Source organism: Heterocephalus glaber, unplaced genomic scaffold (assembly GCF_053883595.1).
Source record: "Heterocephalus glaber isolate CG9 unplaced genomic scaffold, H.glaber_assembly_v1.0 deba00001104, whole genome shotgun sequence".
In the NCBI taxonomy this organism is placed as follows: Eukaryota; Metazoa; Chordata; class Mammalia; order Rodentia; family Bathyergidae; genus Heterocephalus; species Heterocephalus glaber.
The window spans coordinates 1,906,784-1,919,153 of NW_028258193.1; the positions used below are offsets into that span (position 1 = coordinate 1,906,784).

The 12,370-nt window shown below is 50.3% G+C and overlaps 1 protein-coding gene across 5 annotated transcripts in view; it reads right to left on the reverse strand.

Annotated features, from left to right (window-relative positions):
• Positions 1 to 12,370, reverse strand: part of Csmd1 (CUB and Sushi multiple domains 1) — a 1,515,607-nt gene that overhangs the window by 144,974 nt on the left and 1,358,263 nt on the right. For all 5 annotated transcript variants that reach the window (XM_087210084.1, XM_021248185.2, XM_021248184.2 and 2 more), the window contains 4 exons: positions 12,017 to 12,135; positions 8,681 to 8,750; positions 6,906 to 7,022; positions 2,657 to 2,866 (listed from right to left, as the gene is read on the reverse strand). In XM_087210084.1, the coding sequence (XP_087066210.1) occupies positions 2,657 to 2,866; positions 6,906 to 7,022; positions 8,681 to 8,750; positions 12,017 to 12,135 (516 nt within the window). The remainder of the gene's footprint in view (positions 1 to 2,656; positions 2,867 to 6,905; positions 7,023 to 8,680; positions 8,751 to 12,016; positions 12,136 to 12,370) is intronic.

Here is a 12,370-nt window from a genome sequence, read left to right on the forward strand (position 1 = left end):
CTGTTATCCCACAACATGACAAGGGCGCTCCTACAACCTAACCTTTGCCTCATCTGAGTCTTGCTTCTTACGCTGCTTGTTTTCTGAAGGTGGCCTAACGTCTTTGGAGTTGACTCTCTAAACCCAGAAACTGAATTTTAAAAGGTCACAGGTGGCTGATGGGTGAAAACACGGTAGAGGCAAGGCCGGAGGACAGCGCTGCCACCTGACCCTCGCACTTTCCTGACCAAACACTTGTGGAAGAGGCGGGCCTTCAGGGCAGCACGTGACTCGTCCGATTTTTAGGGCTGCATGAGCCCCTATTTTCTCTCCTGCTTCCCGAGTCCCTTTGTCCTCCTTAGTCTGCACGTCTAATTATCGAAGCTTTGGCCCTTTGACCCTGGGGAGTCCTGGGGCCTGGGACGGGGACGGAGCCCCAAGCCCAGGGGTGGGTGTGGCCGAGGGGCAGAAGAAGAGCCTGGCGTCCCTGCAGGCCCCGGGTTCAACCCCAACTGCACCGACACCACGCAAAAGTGAGGCTGGCTGCTTCCGGTGGGGGCTGCTGATGGGATTTGGGGTGCAGGGTCCAAGCAGTGCAGGGCGGGGCACCTTAACCCCTGTGCACCCAGGAGCAGTCCGATCTCAGCAGTGGTCCTCCCCACAGGCGGAACTGGACTCCCAGCACCACGCCATTTATCAGGCCACAGCTCGGGTCCCCGCCAGCCCTGTCCTGCAGCCACCTGCCCTGGGCATCAGGTCCGTGCTCTGGGACTCATGGAGGGAGCAGGACAGATGGAAAGAGAGGAAGACAAGGGCAGATGGGGCCCGCAAAGCTCTTGTCTCAGTAGCTCTGCACACGGACAACCAGGGCCTGAGGTGGTCTTGTGGCTCATGCTCCCTGCTCAGAATGGAAATCCTACCATCCTTGCCAACCTCCCTTGGCTTTAAGGCCTAGTCCCGGAAGGAAGCCCACTAGGCACACAGCTGTCTAAAGCTGGACAAATGGTGCTCGTGGCAGTCTGCATTGAGCTGGGTTGGCTTGGCTGCCAATGTCCACAGCACGCAGGGTCCGAAACAGCCTTGATTCAGACAGGAAACGAGAGCACAACTTGGGCAGGAGGGCAGAGGCCCCACTGTACTGGGCTCCTGGCCACGCCCTGCCCAGTGTGCCCAGAACCAAGCAGACCCCGGGGGAGGCAGATGTGTGGTCCTCTCTCTCTGGAAGAGGTCATTCATGAGCTCATGCACTGGATGAGCTCTGAGGAGGCCTGGCTCATGCCAAAGCAGCCCAGTGACTTTCATGACAAAGCTCACCTGGGAGGCTGAGGTCCCAGCCAGTCACCCTGCAAGCAGACCCAACTTGGCCAACCAGCTCCCATCCCAAAGACACCCACCCAGATCTCCCCAGTCGAGGGAGGTCAACTACTGCCCTAAATCTCAAAGGGGCATCTGCACCTGGAGTCCCAAGGGAGGCAGTGGGAAACATCTCGTGGGTGGCACCAGTGACCTCCACACATGGCGAACCCAGGAAGAACTCTGCTTCCTCCCCCAGAGCTGGTGGGCAGGTGGGGTCCTCCTGTCGGTGGAGCGGAGTGGAGTGCAGAAGGAGGACATCAAGGCTGAGGTGGCTGAGGGTGTGGACACCACAAGGTGGAGAGGACCTTGGCCTGGGGTGCTTCTGGAGCACAGAGGATGATGGGGCGAGAGGCGTGGAGCACACAGCCCTGTGGACATGGAGTGGGGAGGGGCCCAGGGAGCACGAGGGAGTGGGCCCTGCAACCTGCTGAGGGGCGGAGACCCGCACTGCCCCACAGGTGAGTGTGCCTGTGTGTGTGTGCGCGCCTGTGTGCAGAGCTGTGGAGCAGGGAGCAGTACACACCCTGAGGAGGAGGAGGAGGAGAGGACATCCAGAGCATCGGTGCAGGCCCAGTGCTCCCATCTGCAGGCACCACGGGGCTCTGAGGCTACATGGGTTTCCTACACCTGCCTCCTTCCTGCGTCCACAGCCCTATGTTCTGGACGTGTCTCTGTGCTTTTACTCTGTGGGAATTTCAGCAACAGTGCCTGAGAGGCCAGCATGAAATACTAGTCTCTTCCGGTAATAACAATCAAAACCTGTTTCTGAGGGTGGTCTATAAAACCTGGCAATGCAACTGATTTAGCTGTCTCAAAAAAAGAAAAAGCCCTAGGTCTGACACTTTCAACTTCATTCAATTTAGTGATTTTCAAGAAAAGGGCAACTACATTATTTTGCATGAAATGAAAATGTTGAACTCCGCACACGTCAGAAATGCTCTGACAACAGCTGATTCCATTTTCATAGAGATCGCACACTTGGCTAGACGAAAATAGGATGCGCTCACACCTTTTCTCTGCCTCACCTGAGCACGACAGGGGCAGAGCACACCACGGCAGAGACACAGTCAGCTCCCTTCATGGTGCACAGGGCAGGAGGGGTGTGGGTGGACACGGGGCCATGGGGTGAGAGGACGGGTGCCCAGCCAACCCCTGCGTGCCCCTGTCCTGTGGGCAGCGCTCAAGGGCAAACAGGCTCCACACTGATCAGACACCAGGGCACCGCCAAACCAACCCAGCTGTGCCTGGTTTGAGCCAACTCGGGAGATTTACACTTCAGCACCACTCATGTGTGAGAAGCAGGTGTGTGGGCATCCTGTACCTTGGTAAGAGAGTTTGAAGCCTTGCCGGTTCTGTGAGTGGTCGCTGTAGAAGCGGATGAGCGTCTCGTGCGTTGTGCTGAGCAGGGCCAAGGGCAGGTCCGTGCCGCTGAACTGCCCGATCATTGGGCTGGTGGGGTAGGGTCCATTCTGGACCTCAAGGTAGTCATGGTTTGCTTCGGTGGAGAAATTCAGAAACTGAATATGGGCACCTAGGAAGGATACACAAAAGTGTTCAAACCTCATACACAAATTTGTCAAACCAGTGCTTATCAAGGGACTGTAATTTTAATTGTCCATCAGACAGCAGCATAGTGGAGAGAGAATGCATTATGGATTACCATGGACCTCGGTTCAATTGTCCCTCTGCCACAGCTGGCCTTGTGGTCTCTGACCATAAGTCAATGCCCATAAGTCTGCGTATTTGTGAAACATGAATATCGTAAGCCCTGCACCACAGATATGTGTAGGCATAATCCTTAGAAGGGGGACCAATGCACGTATTCACAGCAAAAATATTGTGCAGTTGCTATTAACAACTATTACAGCTTTAAGTGCAAGGCTGGAACCATGTTATATATCATCCATAAGTTAACCATGACTTTATCAAGGGAGAAGCCAACACTGATAAGAAATAATCAACAAACTTTAAAAGTTGCTTTTAAGCTGACTGGATAGTAATACAATAGTTTGAGAAATGTATAAGTTTAGTAAATGATTATTTTCAATTACATTATGCAAGCAAATTGCTAAGGCAATTAAGAAACCAATCTGATCAACTCCACTATGACTCAAAACTCAAGCCAACAGATGGCTCAGTCCAAGTTCCCCAAAGGTTGTCCAACTGACCAGTCGCTCTGGGAACGTACCGAGGTGGGTACCAAACAAGCTATGGCTGATGACTGAGAAGAGCCAGCACCAGGGTGCTTTAGGGAAATCGCCATGGTGTTGCAGCATTTGGAACTTGAACTACTATGTCTAAATTGTTTTAATTTGTTCAGAAAGTTTAAATAGATCTAATCCAAATATAATAGTCTTTGCATAAATCTCTACAATGACATTAGTAACTTGGTCATAAACTGATAACCCTAACAGCAACATGACAAAAGCTTTGCTTTGTACTGCTAAAATTTTTATCCAATATATTATATATTTTAAACTGAGAAAAATGAAAGATAATGCTTACATGGTTATGCGGTCTACATGCAGAAGCAGAGTAATTTCAAGTACAAGTATGCTGTCAAGTATCAAAGGGACAGGGGATTACCAAAACCATAGGTCAGTGAAAAAGTTAGAACATACATCAGGAAGAAGAGGAGAAAACCTAGAAATATCCAGTAGAATTTAAACTGTAAAAGACAAACGGTTTCACCAACTGAGGAGAAAACTTCCTGACAGAAGAGAAAAGAATAAATAATAGGCCCTCTGGATAGGCGTAGCTAGGGCAGAGAGCACACGTCAGATCCAACTCGCCAGTTTTTGTCTTGAGACCAGCCCACCATGTCACTGTGGTTATTGTCGTAATTTTACAGGCAGACAAACTGAGGCCCAGAAATCTCAACCCCTGCCTCCACGGTAGCACAAGAAAGGCAGAGTGAGCTGTACCCTCAGCGTGGCTGGCAAAAGTCCTCAGTTTTTATGGCTTGGCATGAAATCAGGCTGGCCAAGAGCTAAGAATCTCATGAAGTTAAAACTCCATAACTTCTTGCAGAAACAGGTTTGCATTAAATCTGTCCCACTTAGGTTGGAAAGGAAGAAGAAAAGAAAGGAGAAAACTTCTGAAGGAGGCTGAACAAGCAAGAAGCAGAAAAGAAAGAAGTATCTTTGAAGTGTTAACCAAAATCTGTGATTCCTTCCAGTGTGCGGATGGGGTTCGGATCCCGCAGGGAGTCTGGGAGGCCGTGCTCAGCAGCAAGGGAGGCGGCCCCACCAGGCGCAGGTGACCTGCTGTCACACCAAGGCGAGCGAGCGACTTCAACATCTGAGTGTTTGAAGCTGCCACATCCTGCCCTCCGCCGAACAAGCCTACACAGTGATCCATCCTTTTAATCTAAGCTCTGTGGAAGGTTTGCGGGCGTGCTGGGCCTGGGCTGGGGCTCATGCTGAGCTGGCCCTCACCTCGGTCCCCAACCTGCCCTCAGCCAGCACCGACCAGAAAGCAGCTTTTGTCGTCGCCTGGCCCAAAAGTCAATGGGAAGGGGCGTTGTGACTGCTAAACGAGGTGTGCCACAGTGTCCACGCGAGTGTGAGTGTGCGTGCAGGCACGCTTAGACACATGGGGTCCACGCAGCCTGCGAAGGTCCTGCGAAGGTCCATCAAGACCCATCACAGCCAAGGCTGTGGGTGGGAGGAGGCACCACAAAGTCGGAAACGTGGGGCAATATCCGAGCACTCAGGACCAAGTGACAAGGACAGGGCACAGAGGGTGCTCACTTCCGACGTGCACGGTGGGCGTTACAGGCGTTATCCAGAGACACATCTGAGGATCCGTGCAGAGACAGGAACAAAAGAAAACCACCAGGCCAAGGGTGGGAACGTCTCCAAAGTACAGGCCATGTGAAAGCATCGCTTTACTCATTAGGAATTAGACTTGAAAGGAAACAGAATTATGACGATTATAATATTGTGAACAAAGTTACCATTTTAAGCAGGATAAAGGATCCAGGCGCCTATCAAAGGGCCAAATGCCTATCAGGAAATAGGACCCAGTCCAGCTCTAATCTGGATTAGAGCAGAATTTTTAGCTATCTAACTTTCAGCAAATCGTGTCCAGTGTGACATCCGACAGCCTGATTGACGGGATTAAAATAAGTGTGACCTAGTTATTCTTTCTTATCATACAGAATATTTTGAGGCTGTATTATTACAAGGGAGCTGATCTAAATGGCCATCTCTGGTGAGGTTTACACAGCACATTTCCATCTGGTTATAGTCAACACGTGGAAAATCCCAGTGCAGAAGGAGAGTCGCTTACACAGGAGTTCCACCTTGGGTGTGACAGAAATCGGAACAGTAAGGTGGCCTCACCTTCAGACTCCCACCTCACTCCATGGACAGAGCCTGTGAATGTGGACTGACTGGCCTCACGTCTTCTGCTCTTAGTAAACATTCTAAGCAACCTTTGGTTCCTTCCCTGAGGTACAAGATGGTCCAGCGCGTAACACTGCAGGGAGGCATCTGTGCATCCTTAGTAGTGGTAGCAAAGATGAAAGATCACGGTTCACCAGGAAAAAAACTCAGAAGAAAAACAAAAACAACTCGGTGGGATTTCTGTTATCTGTGCCTTGAGATGTTTTTGAGAAAATACGGGCAAAAATTCTCAGTGGACTCAACTTGGGCAAAGTAACACCCAACAGCAAGCTAAGTCTGTGAAGAGAAGAAAACAGCAGGGAGCATGGCGGACTTCGGTTTGTCTGCTAGAGGCAGCTCACCCTACGGATGCCTGCCAGGCCCTGCATGTGCCCGAGGATGCCATGCTGTTCTCATTCTGAGCCAGGAAACAGGGCCTGGCACCCCGTGGTGGCTTGTACAGATTTATGCCGCAGTAATGGATGGAGGTTGGGTTTCTAGAGTCAGAATCCCAAACCCTGCCATGGCTCCCCTCTGGGTGGGCTGAGAGCCTGGTGCTGTGCAGACCCAGGCCACATGGACCCACCGAGTGGCGGGAGAAGAGCCGCTGGACTGACTGATTACAGAAGCAGGACAAAATGCTTCTCGCTGACCAAAGCCATGGTCATTCTTTGCTGTTTAATAAACTGTTGATTGATCCTGGGCACAGGGTTGGCTGACTGGGTAGGATCAAGGAAAAGAGTTATTTGACCAGGCTGGAAGTGGTTTAATTCACGGACTGTTAATCTGTCAGGCAGCTACAACAGTATCCAGTTGTGTGGAGAGATTTAAGACACCCGATTAAATCTGTCAGGAGTGGAGAATACCAGGTTCATTTTTCTTCAAGAAAAGGCCACCGATAGGTGGGAAGAGGAGGAACTGAAAACAGACAGCAGACTAACCATCATGTCCCACACCGAACTCCCACTCTGCGGTCCTGAGCCTCCTGCGTGACACAGGAGAGAGGCACATGGCTGAACTCGTGTTTCAAGTCACTCTCCATTCTGAAAGTTACTCTGCCCAGGCTTTGCTGTAGCCTGCAGGCCACTCCCAGTGAGAAGCACGGCGCATTTTTGCAGCTGAGCACCTCTTCCCGGGGGAGACAGGCAAGCTGGCCGTGGGCTGTCCGCCCTGGCCACTCACCGTAGCCGATGGGCAGCAAGATCTTCCAGGTGCAGTCCAGGTTGTTGGGATAGGAGCCAGGGAAGCCGGGGCTCAGGATCACGCCCCCAGGGCTGGTCAGTGTCCCTCCGCAGGTGGCTGTGGAGGAACAGTGGCCATGAGTCAGCGGGCCTTGTGTTATCTGACCTGACACCCCTGCTCAGCCCACCCGAGATCAGCCCAACAGCCCTCGCACTACGCAACCCCAAGCTCAGTTACAAGTGGGCTCAGCTTGCCCACCTCGCTGCAAGCTGCTGGCAGCAAAGAGAATTTTTCAAAATTTGTCTTCCTCTGTGCTCAGAGCACTACAGGAAGCATCAGTTCACGGAGCAGCTGAATCTTAGCCAAACTTCAAGTCACCCTGGCCTATGAGGACTGTGCATTGAAGGGCGGTTCATCCTCAGTATCTGTGTGCTGGGTGCCGTCTCTGTGGCACCTGCTGTGCAGGACCAGGGCGCACATCTGCTCAGCTCAGTGTCTCAGACACCCCGAGAGGTGCAGATCGGGACAGTGTGCCCCACGGTCCCTCCTGGAAAACAGCCGGGCCACAGGGTTCCAGCTTCATCTGGTCTGAGAGCCCAATCATCAGCCAGCACCGCTAGCCTTGGGTTCCTTCCCAGGGCAGAAATGCACCCGATGGCTCCTGCTTCTCCCTGGGGACCCGCTGTGTGGTAAGCCCATGTGCTCACCCTGCCTGCAGTGTGTGCCTGTGAGAATCACAGATGCCTCTATAACAAACATGCCGGGAAGGACAGAGCAGAAGACATCCAGGCCTAACTGACCACTGTGTCCCAGGGAAGTGGCAGATTCTTATATTTCAAATAATGCAAATGATGCCACTTTTGGGGTCCATGGAACCAACCTTGTTATCCTAACGATGTTCTCACTGTGCAAAAATGTTTTGGGGATGCTGTCCTTCAGAAGTCCTCTTAGGCATACAGCAGAGCCCTTTTATCTTTTTTAATCATCAAAATAGAAAAACTTTATCTATTGAGGAAAAGTTTAATACACTGTTACCTCGGTTCATGACCGCTTTTATTTGTGAAAAATTTAGTTCGCAAACAGAAGTATTCGGCAAAATTTTGTTTTTGTTTGCAAACTCTGCATGGAGTGTGAACATGACCATGCCCATCTTTTTCTAGAATTGTGGAACGGATTAAATTTGAGAACTGAGGTGCCACTGTACGAGAAAATATGTAAAATATAAGCTAAGTAAAGATGGTAATTGTTCAACATGGACATTACATCCTAGGTTTCAAATATTCTGCAAGTTTTTAAAAAGCAAATTAGAACAATTTAGAAAGTATCTCCTCATATGTGAGTCACAGTTGCAGAGAAGTCTTGGACACCATCACTGGGCCGGAATTTATACTCCAGCCTCAAAGGCAGCTTCTCTGTGGAGTTCTACCAGACTGGAGATCTACGTGCCTGGCTGCACCCACAGAGGGTCGTGGAGCCTGAGGCAGGAGTGTGTGGGCCTGGGGTACAGGCTGTCGAGAGCCGCTGCACCCCTACCGGGAGCCAGTGACCTGGTCCCTGCTGCAGGCTCAGCCTGCGTGGTGCCCCGGTCTGGGACCCTGGTGTCTGCCGTGTGCAGCCAGACTGAGTCCTGGTGAGGCCGCTGCTGCCTGCAGGGGTGCGCAGCCCCTCACACTGACTCTCTGTGCCCCTGCCCTGGGGTCGGTACCGCAACAGCCGCCTGTGGACAGAGAAGCAGAGCTGCACGAAGGGAGGCCAGCAGAGCAGGCCGAGCTCACCGATGCAGAGTGGGGATGGGTAGTTCCAGCGGCGCACGGTCCCAGGCATGCAGGAGATGTGGGAACGGCCCTGGGGAGAGAACGGAAAGCAGACTCGTGTTACGGAGCAGAGGCCTCAAAGGCAGGAGGTTTGTTAGCAACATGAAACTGCTGTTTTGGTCTTTTGGCTTTAGTTACAAATGTAAAAAACGAAAAATCACAAAAAATCATTTCTATTTCTTTTCAAGAAAACCAAATCTGGTGATGTCCTTTGATGAAGGCAGTATTTCTGTTGAGCTTTTTCTGCAATGCTTAAAGAAGATTCACCGAATCAGGCACAGTGTCCTTTTGTTTCATCGGCAGATTTTCCTGGTTTTGGTCTGAGGGGCTGAACATGATCAGGAAACACAGACACAGGTTGGAAGGGTAAAGGCCATGGCTGTGCGCGTGCGGAAGGGCGGCTGTCCTGGATGTGGATGCCCCGAGCCACACTTCCCCCGGCCACGTGGTTCTGGCCAGAGCGGCGTGGGCTCCTTTGGACTGCAGAAAGGGGCTGGCCACTGCTGGCTCAGGGCCGAACACCAGCTCAGTGACAAGGTCGGTCCTCACCTCGTGGGTCTCACTGCCTCTAAGGCCGAGACAGTCCAGCTCTTGACTTTGCGTGTCTGTTCTAGTCTGTCCCTCTCAAAGCCCAGGCGGAAGCCGGGAAGGGTTTCCCATGCAGCGCTGTCTTGTTGTCACCCAGCACGTGACAGGTGGGACTGCAGGGTGCTTTTGCTTTTCTTCACTGCGACTCGGGGGTGGCCTTACCTGCCACACCTCTTGTCCCGCGAATTCCCATGTGCCAGCACGAGGCGCACAGAGGTGACCAAGGGACGAACCTTGAATTCACGGTGAAGAATCCCAACCACACTGGGAACTTGGGCAGAGGAGTTTGCCATGGGGCAGCTGCCGAGGACAAGCTGGCTCCCCAAGCCTGGGAGCCCTCCTACCTGGTTAATCTGCCGCACGACTAATTCCTCAGATCTTCGAATGTTTTATGGAATAGTTCAAGGAAAGGGAGACAGTACTTATGTTTAAAGGAGACATTCTGGACAATGTTTTTGCTGCTAAAGTTCATGCTCTGTCTGTGCTCACTCATTCTGTGATCCCTTAAATTATGTTTAGTAGCCGGGGATTTAGCTCAGTGGTTCTGCTGCTTGCCTCGGAAGTGCAAGGTCCTGGGTTTGATCCCTGGTACCAAAAAAAATTATGTTTACTAAATTTCTTCCTGAAATATAGATAAACTTTCAGTGCAAAAGCATTTAAAGATATTTCTTGAAAGCTACCAATAAAATAGCCATTTATTACCCGCCTAGGTCATATTCTGCTATTGATTTTACTATAAACGTTTTCAGATGAATGATTCCAGTTAAAATTTTTGCAATGGATCAAAACCAAGACAGGATATTGTGTATTTACTATTTTTTTTTTTACTCAAGTGGAAATTTTATTTTTTCAACTTTTAAAAGATCACTAAAGCACCGGGGATTTAGCTCAGTGGTTTCATCGCCTGGTGTGCAAGCACAAGGACCGGAGTTCGAGCCCCAGTACAAAAAAAAAAAAAAAAAAAATCACTAAAGCAAGTCCAGACAGGCTGGAAATCAGAAATCATTCAGATATTCGAGATTTATGCAACTCCAAGCACTTCTGAGCACTGCTCATGAATATCACCAGAGCCTGCCACTCGAACCACGTTCCAACTCTGTGTTAGTAAAATGGTGCTGGAAATTCAAAAAAAAATCCAGAATCCCTTTTTGCTCACATCAATGACAAACAGCTTGCAAATTCTATGCTCAAAGCTGTTTGTAATGAGGAAGAAAATAGCTAAATTTGCACTTGAAAAACCAGAGCTAATACACAACCCAATCATGTTTCTGAGGGCTGTGGGTCTAAGCAGCAAATCATTCAACACATTGTAAAATATTACCGTACTAATGAGCAATTTTATTCTCTAAGACCTGTAAAAACATCACTTGAAAAAGCATGCTAACAAAACTACCATGTCAGGTCCTCAGCAAGTGGGAAGGAACAACATCAGCGAGGAAGAGCACGTATGAAAGCACAGAAATAAATATGGGAGAAGAGGGAGAGCATGGTGTGTGCATCCCGCCAGCTGGTTGTGGTGTGGTTCAGAAATAAAGGCACGAAGCCGACTGTTGGCACAGACTGAGGCATCGCTCCAGGGAGAAGGGACACCAGATCCTTTGCGCCGTCACACGGGAAGCCAGCGTGCTGGGGCTCCAGGATCCAGGCCACACAGCCCTGGAGTGCTTGGGATGGGAGGGGCGTCCTCCCCACCACAGGCCTCTCCAGAGTCTGCTGTGGTGCAGCGCTGCAGAGCGCATGGGTGGAAACTGCAGCCTGGCTTCTGGGAAGCAAACTTCAGGTGTGCCCCTCTGTCTATGCTAACAGCGTTGCTGGCTCATTTGCTGGCGTGTGCTAGGTGTTTTGTCGTCATTGCCTCCATGCTAAAAGCTTCCATCCTGTGAATCTAACTAGAACATGACTGAATAATGTCCTTGAAAAATGATCAGCTTCAATGTTATAACACACAGACAGCAAAAACGCTCTGTAACCTGTGTTATCTGAACAACAGAACCATCATTAGGTTTAGCCATGTCTCCTGGGCTTTGGAATACAGCTGAGTAGGTGGTCATTTTTATTGTCAGCAGGGTGAATTATGTAAGAATTACGCAGAAGAGTGAACATTTTGAATGTAAGTTTTTGCAAGATTAAAAAAGAAAATAGATAATAGACAAATTACTAATTTGCTGTGTCAGTTTACAAAAGGTTGTTAAAAACTTCATATAGTTTTCTCTTAAAATTACATGTGGGTTTTTAAGCAACATTTCTATTTCATGTTTCCTGAAAATTATTTAACGTCTCCTGTCCTGTTCACCTGGTGGACTGTTGGTATCTAGTGCTGATTTACTGAACTGAATCTTAGGAATGGCTACAAAGCAGGGCCAGTTCACGAAGAGGCAAATCCAACAAGGGGGTGCCAGGTAGGACTCTAACGGCTCTGACAGTTCTGTTTCTTAGAATCTTCCCTACATGGCAATTGCAAGAGTGTGCCTCTGAAATAAAATCATTATGAAGAGCAAAAGGCTCAGCACTGGCAGAGCGCTGTGTCACTCGGAAGCTACTTAAGCACTGAGGAAGATCACCACCACGCACAGGTTATTAGCGTGAGTCACACAGAGAGCAAAGCCAGACGGGCGCTCGGGTACCGACCTAGGGCTCAGGCTCTCAGTGCGCTGCCCAGGGTGACCACAGTGAACCTCCTCTGCCACAAAGTGTCTCAGAGAGCATTACCTGCAAGGTGTACCCCGGCTCGCACTGGAAGGACAGCACGTCATTCACCATGTAGCGGTCCCCGAGTCTGATGCCGTTGCTGGGCAGGGCTGGCTCTTGACACGCAGCCAGACCCACCGCTGGAGAAACACAAGCAAGATGCTGGAATCAGGTAACTCCCGCAACCTTCCCAAAACCCCAGCAATACGAGTGTTTCCTGCTGCTCTGTAAAAAGAAGCAAAGGCTCCTTCAACCAGAAGGAGCTTAGGTAACTTTGAATCCGATGCAGGAGCTCAGGCCTAGTCATTACCCATTCCCATCATGCAGCTGGTCCACACTTGTCTCTGAATAATACTCGCCACTTCCATGTTTAGC